Genomic DNA, 23670 nt, shown 5'->3' with positions numbered 1-23670 from the left:
TCTTGGCTCATCTTCTCCAGTGCAATTTTTTCATCTCATTAATTTCAGTTGTTACCTTTCTGTTTTCCTTTTTTCTACCTTAATTTTAGATGGACATCTGGGTTTGAACTACGTAGGTTCCGTAGTGCCTCAAACAAAGCAGTTGTGAACTTTTTTCTCAGATTTTTCTCGGGTTTGGGCCTGATTCTTCCCTTTTGTTTAGAAGGGCAGACAGCTTGTGCCCCTCTTCACCTAGTTGTGAAAAGAATTTGCATCTGGAGTCTCCTTCTGTATTTTCTGGCCACTGGCTAATACTCTGATGCTGTGGGGCCTGGGTTACATGGCATTGTCACATTTCTCTGAGCTTAATAAATTCCCTGCGGAAACAAGGGAAAAGTCATTGTCCTGGAAATCTGCATCCCATTAGCAAAGTTTCTCAGCCTGATGCTGCGGAAAAAGGTTTAGGAAAAGAAGGCCCAATCATCAGTCAATGTGATCAGACAGACCTGTGATGAGCAGAGCTCTGTCCACAGAATCCCATTGTCCCTCAACCTCTCAGAGGTTCTGGAGCATTGGATCTTATGGGAACAGTTTTTGAAGCAGGGCCTTCTTGTTCCAGAATCTGAGAGATCTTGGCACAAAGACTTTCTCACATGTGCTTTCCCCAATCCCTCCCATGTTCTGTGATTCTGGAAACAAGACAGGGTAATTTAATAGGAGACACTTCGAAATAAAAAGAAAGTTGCCCTGCAGAAACTCTGAGAAGATTCAGATCAGTTCCATGAGGTTAGAGATTTAGTCACTTGTGTTAAAATTAGAAGCTTCAGTCAAGAGGTTTGACATATTCCTTCACTGCCTCAGCTTCACAAACACATGAATAGTGTGATTTTCTCCATTCATCTCATGCGGTGCTCTGGGAAAGGAGATGTGTTCCAGGACCCACGGGTCCCAGGAACACCCAGCAGCATCGGCAGATGCCACCTATACCAGCCACATGGCACTTGTTTTTCAAAACCATTGCCTCAAATTGAAACTCAACAAATATCTCTTAAGGATCTACATTGTGTTTGGTTTTGGCACTGCGGAAGTGAACAGGACATGGTTCCCGCCCTTAGGGAAACCATGGTGTAGGGGGGAGATGGAAATGTCAACAGATAATTACCACTGAATACGGAAAGTACTAGAAAGAGGTTAAGTACAGAGTGCTGTTAGAAAGAGTGAGTGGGGGTCTCTTCTGTATGCTCCTGTAGGTCCACTTTCAGCCCTTCTTTGCCCTGGGAGGCTGACCTTCATGAGCTCTATCAACAGACTCCATTGTCGTCCAGCTTCTGGTTCCAGTGGTCCATTACAGGGAGCAGTAGATGACAAGGATCGGGAAAGGAGAATGAGTGGGGTTATTTATTCCCCTGGTGTCCTCCCTACAGTGTGGTTTGGGGCCAGCTGCGTCCCTCCAACAAGAGTCACAGCTCCACTCAAGGCCACCCTCTCCTCAGGACTCTCTCTTACCAGTTCCAACAACCACACCTCCCTTAGCTTGTCATGCCACTGGTGGTAACAGTCCTGCTTCTAGCACCCCGGGTACTGCCCTAGCCCTTGTATTTCCCCTATAAATTGCTCATCCCTGAGTAAATCGTTCTTTATCAAGTCTTTGTCAAATCATCTTTATTTGAGTGTGTGATTATTTCTTACTGGGTCCCTGGCTGATATTATATCTAATCTTGTTGGGATGGGGCAGTATGGTGACCCAGCCAGGAGACTTCACAAAGGAGGTGATGTTGAGGCTAGGGTTTAAAAGCTAAATAGAATTTTGTCTAATGTTAAGTTAGCTTTAATTTCTCACCATCAAAAGGCAGTAGTTCAGTTAATACATCCCAGACACAATCTCTCCCTACTATTGAGTTTTACTCCTCATCAATGATTCTCCATTTTGTAAGAAGGATTCTTATAAACAAACAAATAAACAAACAATATTCCCCAAGAATAATGGTAGTTGTTCTCTTGGTGTTTGTTGTTTGAAACAGTTTTAAAATGAGTAACACTTACCTTTAAAATGAATTGGCATTTAATTAATCCCTGTAACACCTATGTAAATTTAAAAATAGTACACATATGTGTGAAATACTTTTTATTCAGTCTGTAGATGATGTTTGGCTCACATATGGATTTGAGAACCACTTAAAAAAATTCTGTGTCTTCTCTCTGAGGGGGTCCATGGCCAAGCTTGGAAACCATAGATCTAGGCAGAGTTTCTACATCCCTCTTCTCTGCTACCCCAAACCTTCCTGTGCACAGACATCCAAATCATCAAATGTTAGAGCTGGAAGGAGAACATACAATTTACTGAATTCAATCACTCTATTTTACAGGCAAGGAAATGAGGGTGAAATTAGTCTCAAGATTTCACATAGCTGGTTAGCGGCTGAGTCAACAGTAAAACTTGGGTCCCTTGCCTCGTAGTCTAGAGCTTTTTCTGTTACTAAAAATTAAAAATTGTCATTCTCCTATGGTAACATTTTGTGCCAAAATTTTGATCTCTCAGTGTCCTCCAGATTGAGCAGATGGGAAACATTTCCTTTGTCTCCTCACCCTCCCACTCCCTGCTCATTCTAAGGCAGCAAGTCCTGAAATGGCATGGTATCTGCTCCTAGATAGGACCAAGTCCTACAGCATGGGAACAGTGGACATGACTAGGCTTAGCCCACTTCAGATTAAGGGCAAGAGACTGCCCACCCCAAAGATCACAGGGATTTAAGTTAGCCATGGGCATAGCAGACAGTGTGGGGCCTAAAAATGGAGGGAGCTCCTGGGAGGCCAACTGGCTAGCCTGGAAAGCTCTAGAAAAGACCACAAGTAGACTTATATTAATAGCCATCCTGTGTCTGCATGGCATTTCACAACTCAAGTATACAGGCTCATTCCCATGATTCTACCTGTGACCCGTGAAGTACAAATATTGGGTTCCTGAGTCTTAAGAGAAGTAACCTAGCCAATGGCATCTGGCCAGAAATCAGATTTGCTATCTCCTTATCATTCATAGGCTGCCACTGCATCAAAGTCCATGGGACACCTTAGGGGCTTGAAGAGGGAAATTTGCCCACCAGAGATAAGAACACTTGCTTTTACATTTTCATTCCTAAGACCAAAAAACTGAGATTTGACCAGTCAGTGGTTAGCATCCTAGACTGGGAGGGTTCTAGACAGATAATGAGCAAATTTAGAGAATAGAGGAGTCTTCCCAGTGAAAAGATCCAGGTTTTCCTCTGCAAACAGAGGCATCTACATTTGAAAAATGTTATAGCCCATTGAAAAATAAATAGCCCTAGGATTCTAGGAAATACCCCTATCTTAGAATGTTCTAAGTGTGAAAGGAACATGGTCCTATGGAAGTAGTAGTGGATGTTTGTTGTTTTATCTGCCAAGAGTTATTTTAGACATACAATTTAAATGAGATCTGCCGCATTCTTACAGTTCTCAGTCCTCTGGTCACTGCTCAACAGCCAGAGCTAGACATCTGATCCAAGCTGAGCCAAGGGATACTACCTACCCATCTGCCTATCCTACTGATTTTTCTGGTAATGGGCACTTGACCCGAGCTGGGTCAGTCAGAACCCTTTCCTGGGATTGTTTTTTGGGTCATGCATTGTGACAAAGCTGGGTGATGTGAGCTTGGATGTTGCTAACAGTCATGTTTCCAGTGACTTGGAGAAGACTAAGAGAAGAAAGCTGATGTACAGAGAGAGCCTGAGATGTCCTAGTAGCACTCTATTCCTGGTTTTAGTTGACTTTCAGGCTAGGAATTTCAACAATTCAGTTCTATAAGGTTAAAAAAAAAAAATCCATTTGTCACTTGCCACCAAATTCTATTGTGGTATAAAAGCATTAATTTCTTAAAAATAAGCCTCACATCTTATTCATCTTAAACTCTCCAGTGCCTAGTGCCACCCCATGATTTTCTCTGAGTAGTCCCAGAGGAATATATTTTATTATGTTTTTCCAGAGGGATAGATTTTAAAATATAGATTTAGTCTCTATTATTCCAGGCTCCAAATGTATGTTGAATGTCTATATCCAGATCTATAAAGGAAAAACTACATAGTGAAATCTCCTAGAGAATTTAGTATAATTCCAAGAAGCATTTTGTGTTTAAGAAATGTTTTCAGAATTCTAGATCTGGAATTGCTATTGAGCAGGCGGGGTAAACCCTGAATAGGATCCAAGCTAAGAGAACAGTTGAGAGCTAGTCCCAGAAAACTAGGATCCTGAAGTTCTTCCAGACCCAGGAGGCAAGGAGATCATGACATTTACAAGGAAACTGAACCAGAAGATGAGAACTCACCTAGTCCTGAAGGGGTTTTAGTAGAAAAAAGTTTAGGGAAGCCTTGGGGGAGTAGGCGCCACTGTCCAAGTAGCCAGCTCCTGAGTTTCACTTTCTCCTTGGCCTCTTCTCACATTCATTTGTTTCCTTCCTTCATTCACATGTTCTTTGAGTACCTATAATGTCCCAGTGCTGCCACCGTAGCTCTCTGGCTCCACCCCCCCTTTTTAAAATTTTTTTATTATGTTCAGTTAGCCAGCATATAGTACATCAGAAGTTTCTGTTGTAGTGTTCAACGATTCATTAGCTGTGTATAACACCCAGTGCTCATCCCAACACGTGTCCTCCTTAATACCCATCACCTGGTTACCACATTCTCCTACCCTCCTCCCTTCTGTAACCCTCAGTTTGTTTTCCAGAGTCCAGAGTCTCTCATGGTTTGTCTCCCTTTCTTATTTCTTCCCATTCAGTTTTCCCTCCCTTCCCCTGTGGTCCTCCGTGCTATTCCTTATGTTCCACATATGAGTGAAACCACGTGATAATTGCCTTTCTCTGCTCGACTTATTTCACTTAGCATAAACCCCTCCAGTTCCATCCATGTCGATGCAAATGGTGGGTATTCATCCTTTGTGATGGCTGAGTAATATTCCATTGTATATATGAACCACATCTTCTTTATCCATTCATCTGCTGAAGGGCATCTCGGTTCCTTCCACAGTTTGGCTATTGTGGACATTGCTGCTATGAACATTGGGATGCATGTGCCCCTTCTTTTCACTACATCTGTATCTTTGGGGTAAATACCTAGTAGTGCAATTGCTGCATCATAGGGTAACTCTATTTTTACCATCTTGAGGCTCTCCATACTGTTTTCCAGAGTGCCTTCACCAGCTTGCATTCCCACCAACAGTGTAAGAGGCTTCCCCTTTCTCCACAACCTCGCCAACACTTGTTGTTTCCTCTCTTGTTAATTTTGGCCATTCTAACTGATGTAAGGTGGTATCTCATTGTGGTTTTGATTTGTATTTCCCTGATGGCTAGTGATGTTGAACATTTTTTCATGTGTCTATTAGCCATGTTCATGTCTTCTGCCCATTTCTTGACTGGATTATTTGTTTTTTGGGTGTTGAGTCCCCTTTTTATCCCTGGTCAGGGATGAGATTCCTTGAGGTTTTAGTTAGGTTGTCTGAATGTGGCAAGGTGTCTAGGGAGGGCAGGCAGTCATTTTGTAGTGGGGGAGGTGGAACTGGGTGGGGAGGAGGTGAATCTGTCCAAAGGCAGCAGGACCCCAGTTACCAGCTGAGCCCTAGACTAGGCCAGGGGCCCTCGGAAGGCAGACTGGTCACAGCAAGGCAAGAGATATGAGACTTTATAACATTTTGATACTTTCAAGGACCTAAGGAAAAAATGTGTCCGACTCTTAGCCTTGTTCTCTAGAGTGCACCTTTCTTCAGGACACAGTCTGTGGAAATCTTCTGCTTGTTTTCAGGCTGCCCTTTGTGTGAATCTGCTGATTCTCAGTGGACTCACAATCCCACAGCTTAATCTTATTCAGTGATTTCCAAACATGTGAAAAAGAAGAAGAGAGACTTGTGTGCAGTATATTTTCTGCAACAAATCTCTAAAGAGTCTATCCAAAAGGAGAGGTCCAATGAGTTTCAAGTGGATACACAGTAATAATGCAAAAAATTTATTATCCTAAGCTGTGAAAATAAAACATAGTTTATTTATAAGAGAAAACAACCTTTACATGATTCACAAAGGAAACACAGGGCCATAAAGGACTACCATCATGATAGTCCTGTGTTGGCCATCATTATGTCTGACAGCCCTAAAGAAAAACTTCAGTCTTATGAGTCGATTTCTCTAAATTTAGACTGCAGTTCTAGAAATGAGCTTCATTCAAATGCTAAAGAGGTCTATGGCATTATTATAGTGGTTTTACTGAATGGTAGAAAAAGAAACATTATAATAGAAAAATATTTATTGGCTTAAAATCAAGTATTTAGACACTAGGTATAGAGAACCATTTTCTGGGACAAGACCTTGGCAGTATTATATTAAATTAGGTATTTAATAAATTAGATATTAAACATAGGTAATTTATAAGTTTATTTAATACAAACAAATTTGTATTTAGTACAAATTAAGTATCTGTAGATACCCTACACCAGTGGTCCTTAACTCTTGGGGTCGTGTGTCCCTTCAAAGACATTTACACACATTCACACAATTTTACATACAATTTCAGGATGTCATGGGTCTGTAGAATTCCTTCTGCCATCCTCTAGTTCAAGAACCTTTGCTCTACAGGATCCAACAGTTTAAAACACTTGTGAACTGTATTGTTAAAGACTTACTTTGGGATGCTGGTATTGATAGACTAGTGTATTGCCAACCAAATTTCCCATTGAAAAAAACTAGAGAACCTGAATAAAAAAGCAGTATTTGAAAGCTTTGGAGAGGTATGTGAAGATGGCCAGAACTGGGGAAAATTCGGGATAGAAAGGAAACTCCCTGAGGTGAGCCTGATATTCTAAACTGCTTTTCCCTTCAAGGCATCTCTTCTTGATTCTTAAGCAGCAAGGATGCATAGCCTGGGAAATGAAGCATCAAGTGACTTGTAAGAGGCAGGGAATTCGAGCAGAGCTTACATCAGTTTCTCACGGTGGGGGAGGGGGGGATAAAAATGGGAGTTTAAGGCTACAAAGACTGCAATAACTCAAGAGGCTGAACTCCTACAGGGAAGTGAGACCATCTGAACCACTTCTCCCCTTGAGGCGTTCACTAATTGGAAAGTGGTGAAGTTGCTCAGTAGAGCTTTCTCACAGTGCTGGGGAGATACAAATCAGATTTCAGGGTCTTCCAAGGAGAAGAGACCCTGATAGATAGTCAAAGATGCTAGCTGGGATCTTCAAGTATTATATCCATGGAGTAAGAACAAACCAGAAATAGATCAGGCCTTGCAAAACTGCAATGCAGGCCTGAATTAAAGTGATCTGCCCCTAGTCTAGAAGTTAAAGCCTACTCTGGAGCCTCTACAACTTTTTTAGACAATATCTGGAATTAAATAAAAAAGTACAGGACATACCCAGGACTAACTGAAGGGCTTGCTGCTTAATCACTTTATGCTCAAGACTGTGAACCAAGAGGCTGGGAGTTCCTAACCTGCCTTCTGCTGATGCCCTGGTTACCTCTTGGGTCCCTAACAAGCTTGCCTCTGTAGTGACTGGCCTTGTAACTGAAGCGTAATGTAACCAATTCCATAACTCTGAACTGCTTGAAATTTAATTCCACCAAAATGGCATCATGAAACTGGGGCATTATGAAGGATTCCTGAAGAAAAATAGTTTTGATGGAAGCCTCCTCCCTGGTCTCCAACTCATGCTTGAATCATATTCAAGCTTGCATCCGCTCACTGAAGCATTATTATGGATTTCAGAACTTGGGGCAAGTGCCAAAAAAGTGTGGAATCCTGGTCCTAAGCTCTTTCCCCTAAACTCTGGGGCCAGGCATCCTGAGCTGCTTCTTGCTCTTTCTTTACCTTCTGTCTTGTCAAATGCACAAGTTACATTAGGATGACATGGTTAGGAACACAGATACCATACATGCTGATTCTTCTGTGAGAAAGCCAAGTGTGTGGCTCAAGTCATCCTGGGTAGGGTCTTCTTCACAGAGATTTTATTTCTACTAGGACATTTGAGAAATACAGAAACCTTCCTTTTGCTGACTTGCAAACAGCATGCCCCTTGGCAAAACAGGGTGTCCACAGATCCTTGACAAGGAGCCTTCACAGCCTGGAGGTTTGAACTATTCCACTGTAGTTGGCCCGGGACACAGATGATGAAATCTCTATCCAAATGCCAAGGCTCTCACACTCTAGGAAACTTCAGGGAAAGTGTATATAAAATGGCATTTCTTTTGCAGCCCCTAAAGGCAGGAGGAAAACCACCAATATTAATGGGCTTCTGGTTGGGTAAATTCCTGGCATTCGGAGGACTTAGCCCATCACTTGATATCACGGACTTTTCCATACCCAGGACATCACTCCAATTATCCAGGTAGACTACTCTGCCTCAACTTTGTGTACCTCATCTAGTGGAAAGACAGTATTTTATGGGTATATGTGTAGGTATTTAAAAGAAGAATTGCAGCATTTGAAGAATCCGAATGAAGCACAGATCCTCATCCTGCTACTCGTGCGCACACGCGCACACACACGCACGCACACACACAGAGTTTGAATTCTCTGGGAATTTTGTTTCTCTCTCTGTTCTTTAGAAGAATAACTAGCTATGTATGACAGAACACGTATAGACTCTGCAGCCAGACAAACCAGCCCTGTGATTCAGTTACTCCCTGAACTTGGCAAGTGACTTAACCTCTCCATGTCCTCCATTTCCTCATTGGTAAAATGGGGATAATTAGACCTACCTCACAGGATTGTTCCAAAGTTTAAATGTACAAAAGTAGATGGAACAACTCCTGGTGCACAGTGGGAGTTGAGTCAATGTAGCTATTATGACTGTTATGTTGTTAGGGGGGCTGCCATTCTCTGTTTCCTCACACTTTTGTCTTGGCCCACAGAATAGGCATTTGCTGACAGAAATCCTGGGGAGGAGGCCCCTGCCTGTGTCTTCCCCCTCACTTTCCTCTTCTGGCAAGAATGACTTACCTGATTGAGGAGACTCACTGAGGAAAAATTTCTGCTGATTTTGACCCCATCTCTGAGGCCTGCCTACCCTAAACCATGCACATTCTCTTTTTCTGCTTCAACTTTCCTTTTGGTAAACACACCTGGGTTGGGGCACCTGGGTGGCTCAGTCATTAAACATCTGCCTTTGGCTCAGGTCATGATCCCAGGGTCCTGGGATTGAGCCCCGCGCCAGGCTCCTATGCCCCTGGCCCATGAATGTCTGTTTCAGTCTGTGGACTTGCTTTCTGCTTCATCTTCTCAACAGTTTCTACTGTAGCCTCTGGCATCTTCACCTGGTTCTTCATAATTCAAGATATCACTTGAAGGAAGAATTCCCTGGCTTATGGATAGACTGGTAATGGATATCCAGAAAACAAAGATTTTTATTTACCTTTGTCTGCAAGCCACTTGCCAGCAGAGCAAATTCAGAATCTCTGATGACATGATGAAAATACCTTTAACAAACCAAGCAGGTGATGATGTGTCATTGTGGGTGTAGCTTTGATGTCCAAGTGACATAAAAGACTAGGCCTTTTATCCAGTCCTGGAAACTTGAATCCCTGTTTCGTCAGGAATCCCTTTAGCGTCACCTTGGCATCTTGTCCCTATTTATCAGGGAGAGAGACAGCAGGGGACTAGTCCTAGGATTTCCAGAGGACTCACACAGGCATTTAAATGCCATTATTTCCATACCAGCCTTGACTCCTGAGTCTGACCCATGTATTGATACTTGGCTGGCCTCCGAATGATTTTCTTTCCAGCAACGGTTACTGGCCCTTTGCCTACAGAGTATCCTCAGTAGTCATAACTTTGCCTCTTCATCCACATCTTCCTTCATGGGCCCCTGTGTGTTCACAAGATGAGCAGTGAGCTAGAACAGCACCCTGCTCCTAAGGGGAAAATTGCTGAGGGGAAGATGTTCTGGGGAAGGGTGCTGGCAGAGAGTTGTTGGGGTGGCAATCATGATGGATGGCCTTTCAGCTCTGGAAGTGGGAAATGCTGCTTGGAAGTCTGTGGCCAGAGCATTATATCCTTGGGGGTTCCATTCCCATCCCATTGGGGAGAGAGTGTACCCAAGCATTCCAAGAATGAACCCATTGCTGCCTCTGAGGCTATCTTATTGTTATGGGTTGAACTGTGTCCCTCTAAAAGATATGTTGAACTCTTAACCCCCAGTACCTCAGAATAGGACCTTATTTGCAAATAAGATCTTTATAGATGTAATCAAGTTAAAATAAGGCCATTAGGGTGGGCCTTAATCCAAGATGTCCTTATAAAAAGGGGAAATTTGGACACAGAAATAGACACACACACAGGGAGAATGCCATGTGATGATGAAGGCACAGGTCATGGTAATGCAACTACAAGCCAAGAAACAACAAAGATTGACAGCACACCACCAGAAGCTAGGAGGGGCGTGGAACAGATTTTCCTTCTGGCTTTTAGAAGGAAACAACCATGCTGATACCTTAATCTTGGACTTTTAGTCTCCAGAACTGTGAGGAAATACATTTTTGTTGTTTAAGCCACCCTGTTTGTGGTACTTTGTTACAGCAGCCCTAAAAAAGCAAATACACTCGTGAAACAAACTATGAGGCTGCTGACCATCACTAACCACACCCACGTCCCTGAGCTGTCATCCCTGAGGTGCACACAGACAGAAGTCATATCGCTGGTACCCATCGCTGCTCCTGAAGTAGTTCAGGATCTCACTGCTGTAGCTGTTGCCATCTGCAGGAGGGTCCAGGCCAAGGCCATGCTGAGCTGCCTCAGAAGCACAGCCTTAGCTGGCAAATAGGCCATGCCAGAACTGCTCCAGAAATTGCTGTTGGCGCCTTAGCAATGGCCAACCTACCCTCCCACACCTCATGGCTGCCAGCGCCACTCCCCCCAGCTGTTCTTCTTCCTTGACACCGTTGCCAAAGGCTGTCCCTGGCTTAGCAACCCCTCCTCACTGTGCCAGGCTCTCTCAGGAGCTTCACCACCACCCAAGGACCCACAGATTCAAAGCTTATGTGCCCCATTCTCCCACCCCCTGCTGCCACCAGATACACTCTTCTTTATGGGGATGCTTAGCAAGTAGAGGCTGGGCCTTCCAGGGTTGCAGCTCTGTATGTGAGATTGCATGTATTACTACTGGAGTTAGTATAGCCAAGTAGATCCAAGGAGAAGCCCTTGGGTTACCAGTTACAGCTACACAGAAATATTAATAGGCTCAATTTTGGAGGCACTGGCTATGTGCTAAGCACTTAATGTATATGATTTGATTTAATTTATATGCTATCATAATGTATATGATTCCATTTAATTTTATTCACAAAAAACTGACAGGAAAATAATTATCATTCCCATTTGTTGATGACGAAACAGGGGATCAGAGAACTTAAGTAACTTGTCCAGAGTTATAGAATGAATAGGTAGAAGAGTTAAAATTGAAGCTGAAGTTTGGCTGACTCCAATGCCTACCTTCTTCCCAGTTTAGGCCATTGATACAGAGGCCTCCTGCTGGAAGCACTAAGCTGTAATACAGTGACCATAATTTTTCTCTTTCCAGTAACTCTGGGGCAGTTAATATACCCATATACCCTTGCTAGATGGACAGGTGAGCACCATGATCCATATAAGGCAGAAGGATCCCATGACTGCTTGAACCCTATGGTGAGTGTTGGAGATTTTTGGGATCCCGACCTCTTTTCCATTTTGCATTCTAACAATTCTAGAAATAGACACTAAAAGACAAATGAGACTTAAAGTGTAATATCAGATATATTGTCCAAGATAAAGGACTTCTAATCTATTACGTTGGAGAATATAGCTTGGACTTGGGGCAGAGTGAGATTTCCTACTACTTCCCTTCCACCTCAGCCTAGACCTGGGGACTCATTTGAGGGAAAGGATGTCTACACAAAGAACTCCAGGCCCACATAACCTGCCAGCTGCTGAAGGGAGCCTACTTCATATCTTGTCAAATGCAAGAGAAAGAGAGAGCACCCCAGAAAAAGAAAAGAGCAGAGTGAGAGAGGCAAGTTGGAACGCTGGAGCCTGAGACAGAGAGAGATGCACCTTGTTGCTTCCTGAATGCAGATCAGAAACACAGGTATCCACCGTGCATGGGCTCTGAGCAAGTCTGAAGCAGTCAGAGAAAACAAGAAGGTAAAGGCCAGCACTGTTCTCATCTAACTCAGGCCCCCACTCTCTGGCGAATGTGAACCAGTGGAAGTCAGGATCTCCCCATCTCATTAGTCAGATAAGTGACTCTCCCATATAGAGGAACTAGACTAAGGTGGGAGAGAACTGGCAGTATTTGCTCCAAAATGGCTTCCTTTAGGGAAGATCCTTTACCTGGGAACAAGAGAACAAGAGAATAGAATTCTCATCAGTATTAACAGTGGTTCATCGTATTGGGAATACTTCAAATACTTGAGGGGAGACTCAATGGGGGGGTGGTGGTGGTAGTGGTGAGAGTAGGGGACATGCAGTCAACAACTATCTCGAACCCTCAGCAGGTTGTATTCTTCCGTCCTCAGGGCTTAGAGCTCTCTAAAGTCCCACATGACCCTCTCTGTGGGTGGGGCCATTCTGTCATTATCTTCCTTCCATTTATAGTGCTTGTACAGTCTAGGTAGTGGATTCCAAACTGGTTTTATTTGCAGATTCTTTTCTCAAACAATTGTGATATACAAATGAGATGTGAACATTGGCTAAAAGAAGAAATTCCATAGTTGATATGGGCCCATTTGATATGTTTTAAAATGTCAGGAAAGTCTGGATCCATCTGAGGACACGTTCAATGTCAAAGGCAGGTATTAAATAGCATGAGATGTGAGATGTCCACAAGAAGAGTGATTGGATGTGTTTCCTTCACATTGGGAGCAAAGCTTGTGCTTGCAGCTTTAATTCTTCTTTCTGTTTTGGTTCCTTGCTGCTTAAAGATTGGGATTATTATGGTTGTGCAAGGGGGTTGGACTGGGAGATGAGAATGGTTGTTAAAGGATGTGTTTTGCTTTTTAAAATGGGAGAAGGTTGAACTACAACGTGATTGTGTAAAGTGGAGGGAGGCATAACCCGTATAAATCATTGTAACTTTGTTCGTTTGTTTGAACTGAGTTTGAATTACTTGCTGCCATGATCCTGGTAGGCTCTCATGTTATTTCCTAAGCCTGTTTAACTCTGCTATTCTGAGGCTCCCCTTAGTTCTCCTTACCACCCTGCCAGGAAGATTAATATATGTTAGTAGAAGCTATCATGACCCCACATGTCTTTTCAGAGTCTGAAATGGACTGTTGTATTGCATCTTACCAGAAATGGGCAATGGGTTCAAATGCAGAGGGAAGGAGGTCACCTGATATTCCCTTGATACCTAGCAAACAGATTATTTATGCCGAACAACACCATTAAAGGATCTTTCTGGTTTCTTCTAGCTGTAACATCCTACAACTCTTCACCCAGTGCTGTGAGGAAAATAATCAGATTTTATCAGTTGAAAGGTAAGAGACAAAAAGCAAAACATGTATATCTATGTATTTGAGTTGAGGTAAATATTACTTATGTTATAAAATCTAATCAGGAGAATAATGTAAAAGTAAAATTTGCAGTTCTGAAATTTAATATGTGCCACCTAGAGAATCAGTCTCTTTCCACGGTTTCATATTTCCATCCCTTCACCACCTTTTATTCTAGGAACCCAACTGCCGTATTTAGACTAAAATGCTCAAATATTCTGCTAAGTGAAGCCACAGCTGCTCTGTCAGAAACATCACATTAAAATGTGTTCTGAAATCATGTGGCAATGTTCTGAGGACAACTTTCATTTCATGAGCTATGAAACCAGCCCTGGGTATTATGAAGACTTTGAGCAGCCCTTGCAGTTCTTAAAGGACTCTTGGAAACCAGAGGAGGGCAGTGGCAGAGGCCAGCCATAGCTGAGCCAACTGATGTAGTGGAAAGAAAATAAAAATAGATTTTCTTAGATCCAACTTTATTTCTTAGGTTTTTCACGTTTCAAAGTCATTCATGATTCAAAATTCTAAAGCTTTACAAAAGAAAAGACAGTGAAGTCTCCCTTCTCTCCTTGTCTCTCAACTACCAAATTTCCCTACAGACGACAGTGTTAGGATTTTCTCAGGCAAACCTGCAGATGTATTTTATGAATATACCGGGACTTAGCATATTCTCCCCTCTAATCTTTTCCTCTACACAGAGTGGTTTACTATACATACTATGACAAATGATATCTCACTATAGTTTATATTGAGTCTCTCTTATTATGAATGAGGTTGATTGTTTTTTCCGATGTTTTAAGAGATGTATATTTCCTTCCCTGTGGAATGATTATATCCTTTCTATGGCAGATGTGTATTTCCTTCCTTGTGGAATAATCATATCCTTTCTATGGCAGTTTTTAGTCCTTTTTTCTTATTGATCTGTAGGAGCTCATCCATACTAGGGAATTGAGTCTTCCTCTGTGATATGAGTTGCAAAATTTTTCCCAGTTTGTTGGCTTTGTTGATGTTGGGTTTTGCCATGTAGAACCTTTGATATTTTTTTTGTAGTCAGATTTTCCATTCATTTCTTTCACGGCTTTTGGGTTTTTATTATAATTAGGTCTTTCACACTCTAAGATATAAAACAAATTCTGCCATAATTTCTTTCAGTGCTTTATGATTTCATTTGTTACACTTAAATCTTTTGTCCATTAAGAACATTTGGAATTTAGTCTGGCGTAAGATGTTAACTATGGATCTGATTTTATTTTTGTCTTAATGGCTAGTCAGTGTTCTAACTCTAAAAATTGCAGTGCTTACCATTTCCCAACTGATTTCAAGTGCCTGTGGACATTTGGTGCATTTCTTTCTATTCTGTTCCACTATTATCTGTTGATGTGACATGTGCAATTATTAACACAGTTTTATTATATCTTTATAATATGTTTTGACATCTGATGGTAACAACCTGTATTCCTTCTTTATCTCGTTGTTTTTGTTTGTTCTTCCATCTGAACATGAGACTCATCTTTACTAGTTAAAAAAACTGTTGGTATTTTTATTCATATTTCATTAAATAACTTAGGGAGAGCTACGATATTTTAATACAGTTTTAGGACTACATTATTGGGAAGAAAAGAGCTTGAAAAAGAAGGGGACGAGAATAGATTCTCCCTTGTGCTGAATATAGCCATAGGAGAAATACAATCAGAACTTTGTTCTAGGACAGCGTTTCCAAAAGCATGTATCAAAGGCCCTTGTAATAGTAATAGGAGAAACTAAAAAAAAGGGATTCTGTGTTAAAAATGTTTGATGAACATTGTCCACTATATTGCCCCTTGGAGATTTACAATAAACAATAGCCAATAAAGACTATGAGAGAGACAAGATGTGCTGGAGGGGAGGGAAGATGCAGACCTCCACTTTATTAATGATAAACAAATACTGTTTATACAAAAAAAAAAAGACTATGAGAACCCCGCAGTAAAGATGCCTATTTACTTCTGTTTACCATGTTGCTTCCAAAACTTGTTTCAAAACTTGTATTTCTTACTCCAAATAACACCTCTTAATATTCCACAATATGCTCAGAAACTCTCAGTTTGGAGATCTTCAGGGCCAATTATAGACTTTTAGAAGAATTATTTATTTATTTATTTAAAGATTTTATTTATTTATTTGACACACAGAGAGAGACAGTGAGAGAGGGAACACAGCAGGGGGAGTGGGAGAGGGAGAAGCAGGCCTCCCGCGGAGCAGGGAGCCCAATGTGGGACTCAATCCCAGGACCCTGGGATCATGACCCGAGCTGAAGGCAGACGCTTAACCATCTGAGCCACCCAGGCACCCCTAGAAGAATTTTTTAGAAGAATTTTTGCGTGTAAGGTCCTTTCCAATTTTGATGTTCCTTGATTCTAAGCATCAGTATGGTAAGAATCTAGGAAAATAATCTTTAGGAAAGTATTTCTGTATCCTCAAGTTTATCCCCCAGGGACAGTAGGTGATCACATATCATTTCTCCCTCTTCCACTATTGGACTCCTATGTGAATTCACTGAAATGGGTGAAATTGCATGTTTTATGCCACTCTTCTAGTCACTGATTCATTCATTCATTTGGCACTTATGAAGTACCTGCTATGTGTGGGGCCCTGCCTAGTCTCTTTTCATGAGCAAGAGGGTCCTCTATAGGAGACCCCTGAAGCTAAGCCTCCAGACCCCTCTCTTGTCTCATCACCACCTCCTCGTGTTCACTTTGAGGTATATATTTCTAAGAGAAATTGCCCTGAAAATGATATTGTTCTGTATGGGAAAGTCATAATCCTGAGCCTCTGGCAGCATTGTCTGCCTTCCTGAAAATGATGGTGACATAACCAAGTCTGACTCCAGGCAGGATGAGGCAGCAGAGAAAAAAGAGAGAGGAATTCCTGCAAATGATAGGGACTCAACTTAAAACACAGATGTTTCCAAAAAAAAAACAAAACACAGATGTTTCCGCAATACCATTTGCAAATAGGAAAGGTTCAAAGGTGACTTAAGAAAAGCATGGAAAAAGAGTAGGGGTTCCTATTTGAATACCATTTAGAAATCATCTTTGTGGTAATTCTCCTGTATTATGAAATCTCTTTGAAATAACTACAGGAAAATGAATAGAGACAGTATCATGCAGAGGCAAAGCATCCAACTTGACTCAGCACCAGGACTCTTTTGGGCCCTGAGATAGGCTGGAATAACATCCTTTGCCAAAGACATCAGATCCTACAGTGGTCAACATTGACTACGTTGTGAGATTCATTCGTGGTTTTGAGGTGGTTCCGTATTCTTGATATAGATCTATAAATGGCCCCCTGCAGGGTACAGAAAAATTCAAAGAGATATTTCAGGAGTCTTAATAGAAGAGCTAAAAATCACCAGGTTTTGCTTTTAACCCCTAAAGCATGTCTAGGAGCGTGTGGGAGAGACCACCACCACTCCTCCGTAGATGAGTGAACAGGGCTTTGCTAAAGGCATGGCAGAAACCAGCACACTTAGCCAATCAGATTTGGTTGGTCAGTCTCTTCCTTTTCTTCTGCCAAAATGGGCCTTTAACAGTCTGCTCTCCTGACTCCACAATTAACAAAAATTTTAAAGATCCATTAATGTGGTTTTTCCTACAGAAGACATATGGCTATTTATGTATGTATGTATGTTTGTATGTATGTATGTAATCTCTTTGCCCAAGGAGCGGCTTGAACTCACGACCCAGAGATCAAGAGTTGCATGCTCCTCTGACTGAGTCAGTCAGGCACCCCTCACATACGGCTTTTTTTTTTTTCAAAGATTTTATTTATTTATTTGACAGAGAGACACAGCGAGAGAGGGAACAGAAGCAGCGGGAGTGGGAGAGGGAGAAGCAGGCTTCCTGCGGAGCAGGGAGCCCGATGCGGGGCTCGATCCCAGGACCCTGGGATCACGACCTGAGCCGAAGGCAGACGCTCAACGACTGAGCCACCCAGGCGCCCCCACGGCTTTTTAATATAGAATTTATGTATGATTAAAAGCTTCCAAGCTTTACTAAGTTCAATCCTAGAAACAGAAAGTCTGGGTTGCCTTAGAGCAAATGTCAGATGGTATCATAAGGGAGTCTTGTATCCATCCACAGGCATTTTCCTGGTGTCCTCATGGCCATCAGATATTCTGTAATTTCCAAGAAACCAGTGCATTTCCAGTGCTATGGTGCTCTAGTGACCAACGATGAAAAGCTGAAAGGTCTATACCTTCAGTGGTTCGTGAAGGGCAAGGGACCTGAAAGATGATCTCCTGCAGTGGTTTTCAAACTGTGTTCCATAGAACCTTCAGTTCTGTGTATTTGCTCTAATTCTTTCATTCAGAAGTGGGGCAAAACAAACTGTCTGGAACAATCCAGGGTTAATATTAGCAACAGGTATGCCTGGATCCAGATGCTCAAATAATGTTATCAACTCACCACTTCCCTGCTTTTCTCATTCTTTTTTTAAGATTTTATTTATTTACTTGACAGAGAGAGAGAGACAGTGAGAGAGGGAACACAAGAAGGGGGAGTGGGAGAGGGAGAAGCAGGCTTCCCGCCGAGCAGGGAGCCCTATGCGGGACTCGATCCCAGGACTCTGGGATCATGACCTGAGCCGAAGGCAGACGCTTAACGACTGAGCCACCCAGGCGCCCTGCTTTTCTCATTCTTGTCTCTCAGTTCATCTTATCTCTGTTTTAGAGCTTTATTGTCAGTTAGACTCTCTCCCATAAAGCAGCAAAGATGGCTAACAGCAGCTTTAGGCTTTTATTCTACTGGGGGAGCAATCCCAGAACAAAGAGCATCTTCCTTCCTGATATTTTCAGTAAAAAGTCTTAGAATTGAGTCTCACTGACCCTAAATGGGTCACACTCATTTTCAAACCAATCTTGATGACTCTGCTTGGGCAGGTCTGGGTCACATTTTCATCTTTAGAGATGGGAACTGGGGTCAGTTCTGTGTGAAGAACCAAGTGGAATGGGAGAGTGGTGATGGCGAGGAGGTTGAGGATTTCCTTCTTTCTCATGGTTGAATAATAGTCCACTGCATACACATACAACATCTTTATCCACTCATCTGTTGACATACACTTAGGTTATTTCCATATCTTGGGTATTGTGAATAGAGCTACAGTGGACATGGGAGTGCAGGTATCTCTTCAAGATCTTGTCTCCATTTCCATTGGATATATACCCACAGTGGGATTGCTGGATCATCATATGGTAGTTCTTTTGATTTTTTTGAGGAATCCCCATACTGTTTCTTATAGTGGTTGTATTGATTCATATTACCACCAACAGTGCACCAGGGTTCCCTCTTATCCACATCTGGCTCCCCCCCAATCTGTTTTACATACTGGAATTCTGCATTAGATGTAATTTGAAGAAAATGATTTGTAACTTGCTGCTAAACCAGAATGTTTAGAAACCACAACTTTAGTTAAACTTTCTCAGTTTGTAAACGGAGTCTCAGAGATGTTGCATAAATTTCTCACAGTCACACAGTTAGTTGGTGGAAAAATTGTAATGCCATTAGGTTAGAGATATTTAGCTAATTAACATATTTTGAAGACCTATTGTGTGTAAGGTCTTGCTCAAGGCATTGCACGGAAATACAAAGATGAATATCTCACAGAGCTCACGATAATTTAGGGGAGATATGACAAACATAAAGAAAATTCACAGGGAAAAATGTGTGACAGTCTGTATTTTCCAAAAATGTCTACAGCAATATTTCTGGTCCCACATTCTCTTCCAGAATTTTGCTATACCTTATCAAGGGGTGGATTCTCTTTCCCACCCTTGCCCCAACCCGCTTGAATCTGGGCAAGCTTGTGAGGCTCCAACAAATTCAATGCAGCAGGTTGAAGCTAAGTTAGAAAAGGCAGTACAGTTCCCACATGGCTTTCTCTCACAGGATGCTCAGCTTTAGAACCCAGCCACCTTGCTGTGAGAAAACCCAAACCATCTCACACAGACCACATGGAGAGGCCACATGGAAAGGAACTGAGCCCCAAGCTGAGTGCCATCTTCAGCTGCCACTCATGTGAATGAATGACCCTTCAGATGATTCTAACCCCTGTCTTCAAGTCTTTCATCTAAGAGACGCTGTAGAACAGAGACAAGCTATCCCTGCTGTGTCCCATCCAGATTCCTGACCCATAGAGTCTGTGAGCATGATAAAATGGTTGTTTTATGCCAGAGAAAGTAGAACAGAGTAATTCTCTCTGGATCTTCATAGATGGTTTAATGAACTGTAGGAGCGATTGCTATGAACTGGCCAGAGTGGTTTTCTGCCACCCCCTTCCTCATGTAACAATCCAGTGTCCGTGGTCTCGCTGATCATAATAATCCATTCCCTTGGACTCTGAGATTGAGGCAGGGGTTAAGCACATGACCCAAATAGGGCCAATCAGGTCCCTTTCTGGGTTGATAAATGGATGATGAGAGAGAGAGGTATCTCATATTGCTGAAGAATGATAGAGGTAGAAAGAAGATTCTAGCTGCATTAAGTCCCTATTAAACCCTGGTTCCTATGGCAATCCCTTTGAACATGTAGACCACTCCAGTATTTTTCCCAAATGCTCAAGCCAATAATTTCCCTTTCTTGTGTATTGGATTTCTATCCCTTCCCTCCAAGAATCCTGCCTAATTTAAAAGGTTTTGTGGAGGAGTTAGCATGGGCACTGGCTCTTGGAAGATGGTAGGGCATGGACTTTCTGAAGTGGGGAAAAGGCTTTAGAAGGGGAGACAATGTCCGTGGAGAAAGGAGCATGGCAGCGAAAAGCACTAACTCTTCAGTCGCCAGGTCCTAGGTCGAAATGCAGCCCCACCCCTTACCCATTTAGAGAACTTGGACTTTGCCTCATCAAGATGCAGTTTTCTCACTTGTGAAATAAAATAACATCTAAGGCATGGAGTTAAGATTAAGTGACACCCATGACCCATACTGGCTCAGTGCCTGGTGCATGTGAAGGTTTAGTTTAGTTGTGGCTACTGTGCGAGGGCAGCATGGAATGTGGATGAGGGGCGACTCATGGCAGGAGTTGGGCTGAGATGAAACTGGAGCGAGAGGCTGGCATCAGACTGTGTGAGGTGGGCAAGCAGGAGTTATGGACATTTTACTAGCAGAGATGATTAGAGATGTGAATACATGTACCTCCCATATATAGATCCCATTTTGATAACAGGAATTGCATCTCAATCTAGCATCAGTAATATAGCTTCATGAGTATACATTAATATATATTTGGATGCAATTGTGAGGTTGGTTCCAAAAGCCTACAGAGTTAGATGTCAGGTGTTCCTCGTTCTCTGCACCTACAAGGACAGTCTCTGCTTCTACTCCCTGAAGCTTTTGACCTGAACGCATATGTCAGGTTTATTTCTTTTATTACCACAAAAAATGGACTCCTACACAATCAGTGGTGAGCAAATGTAGACTTTATTATAGATTTATGTAGTGGACACTATCAGTGCTCTATCAGATCTCCTCAGATCCACTTTTACCATTTTGTGCTCTGCCTTCCCTACCCCTTTGGCTTCTTGCACGCAACACCTCGTACAACTCTTCCTCAGTGAGCACTGTCCTCCATAACAGAGCCAAAGTGCTTGCGAATTGATCCCCTTCCTCCACCCCACCCTTGACCAATGACTGACAGGTGCAGGAGTGTGAGAGCCCCTCTCCCTTACCACCAGTACTTACGCTCCAAAGTTCCCCTGTGGGATCAGGCTGATGGGTTTTGCCTGGATTGTATTTTAGCTTGACTTTTCCCTCTTCTCTATCTCATTTTTCCTGCTCCCTTCTTGAGCTCCCTTGGCAGCACCTCCTTAATAAGCCCCTTGCATAGGAATCCTAGCCTCAGGGTCTGCTTCTGGGAAACTGTTTTCTAGGGCAAATGGAGGGAGGAGTTTATTATGTATATGCTACAGCAAATAACTTCAAAATCCCCTTAGACATTCACCTCTCCTGCTCTGCTAAGAAGTACATTTTTCCTTCTTTCCTTTCTTGCTTACAAAGCCTGGCTTTCTTGGTTCTCTCCCTGAACCCTCCACCCCCAGTTTCAAATTTTCACCTCTTCATATTGCAGAACATGGGGGTATAGCTCAGCCGTAGAGCATTTGACTGCATATTGCACAACAGTTCTACCCCAGCAATCACCCAAACTTCTTTACCAAACCACCAGAGTGCAACAATGTTAGAACGCTGAGATCAGCAAGACACTCTCTCCTTAGAAAGCAATTTAGGGAACATCTTTTATTTTAAGAACATGCCTCTTGGGGTCTCAACCTTTCCTCCAAGTGACTAACATATCAAATCCTATGCTCCCCCTGAAAGGAACTATTCTTACCAGCTGGGCTAATAACATTTTGCCCACTGGTGTGTGTGTATATGTACATATGTATGTATCTCAACCGAACAGTATATGCGTTGCCTTACTAGTTTGGGACAAGTATTTCCAAGCATTTGATCTCTCCACACTAAATATATATATATATATATTGGGAAGAGCTGAAAGCAAGCAGGCAAGCTTTTGATTGGGGGGTGGGAGAAGAGCTATATGAGCAGGGAAGTGTGGACTGGGCAGAAGGGGCTGGCATGCAATTTCCAGAGGTTCTTTTGTCCCCAGACACTGAAGCTCAGATCTGCATGGCTTCTCTCACCATGCAGGCCTGTTTGTTTTCACTGCCTCAGAAGTTCTGCTCAAGCAACTTGCTCTACACCTACTGCAGCATGTTTCTGAGACCTTTCACAGGAAGCCGCTGGCTGCTGGTGCAAACTAATGAGTATTTTCCAACACAAAGCCTCCGGTTGAGATTATGAAGTAATTTATTAGACTCCTACTGCAGTGAGCACACACAGTTCCTGCTCAGAACGGACTAATTAAAAACTTCCCTACCATGTACGATTTCAATTGTATTGAAAAAAAAAATGAACAATACCTCTAGTAATTTTTCATGGAAAGGAAATGATAATATTTCTTTAAAAGATCGCAGAAGGCTTGCATTGCTTAAGTAGACAAAACTGTGGGTTTTGGTGTATAACTCAGAGCATGATTGTCTTTGTGCAGAATAGATCCAGTTTCCCACCTTTAATTCTGATGTGGTATTTTCCCTGACTTCAACTGATACAAAGGTTAAGAGCCAATGTTACTAATTATAGGGAAGAACTAGGTTTCAAGGCAATTTTAATTTGGGGGTGACATTCAGAAACCCTGGTAGCCCTAGTTGCTCCGAGTTCAGAAGTCTCTCTCCAAATAGCCATCATCTGAGCCCCTAATGTTCTACCAAGTAAGCCTCTGCAGGGTGCCTTGGGGGTTTCTCAGGAACACTGAAACATTCGCCCTGGTTGTTGCTTGTCACCTTGGACTGACTTCTGACCTTGAACTATGGCCACTTTCTGTGTGAAGACTAGACTGTTATAAACTGTGTACTGTTTTACTCCAGCAAAAACGTTAAATAAAAATTTCACGAAGCCTCAAGCATTCTATTCAAATTTGCCCGCTGAGTGACACTGAGACCTCTAAGAGCCTAATGCAGCCTATTCTGAACATGTTTTAGAACCATACCTGCGCCTCAATAATTCTAAACCAGAAAAGTAACTAATCTCAAGAGAGACTTTACAATCCACTTTTGAAATAATCAGAAATTTGAAAAAAACTTCCCCTTCTGCATATCGTATCTGTCCCTTTCACTTTTAGCTTGCAGAAGACTCACTGACTTTTTTTTTTATTATGTTATGTTAGTCACCATACAATACATCATTAGTTTTTGATGTAGTGATCCATGATCCATTGTTTTCGTATAACACCCAGTGCTCCATGCAATACGTGCCCTTCTTAATACCCATCACCAGGCTAACCCATTCCCCCACCCCCCTCCCCTCTAAAACCCTGTTTGTTTCTCAGAGACCATAGTCTCTTATGGTTCATCTCTCCCTCTGATTTCCCTCCCTTCATTTTTCCCTTCCTTCTAATGTCCTCCATGTTATTCCTTATGTTCCACAAATAAGTGAAACCATATGATAATTGACTTTCTCTGCTTGACTTATTTCACTTAGCATAATCTCCTCCAGTCCCATCCATGTTGATGTAAAAGTTGGGTATTCATCCTTTCTGATGGCTGAGTAATATTCCATTGTATATATGGACCACATCTTCTTTATCCATTC

At 42.3% G+C, this 23670-nt stretch overlaps 1 protein-coding gene across 1 annotated transcript in view; it reads left to right on the top strand.

Annotated features, from left to right (window-relative positions):
- LOC145717041 (uncharacterized) overlaps positions 1-23670 on the top strand; it is a 199117-nt gene that overhangs the window by 78955 nt on the left and 96492 nt on the right. The window contains exon 7 of the mRNA XM_081803068.1: positions 13412-13477. Coding sequence (XP_081659194.1) covers positions 13412-13477 — 66 coding nt within the window. The remainder of the gene's footprint in view (positions 1-13411; positions 13478-23670) is intronic.

Source organism: Leptonychotes weddellii, chromosome 14, assembly GCF_054177405.1.
Source record: "Leptonychotes weddellii isolate Sample4059 chromosome 14, ASM5417740v2, whole genome shotgun sequence".
Taxonomy (NCBI): Eukaryota; Metazoa; Chordata; class Mammalia; order Carnivora; family Phocidae; genus Leptonychotes; species Leptonychotes weddellii.
This window is presented reverse-complemented; position numbering and strand designations above follow the sequence as displayed.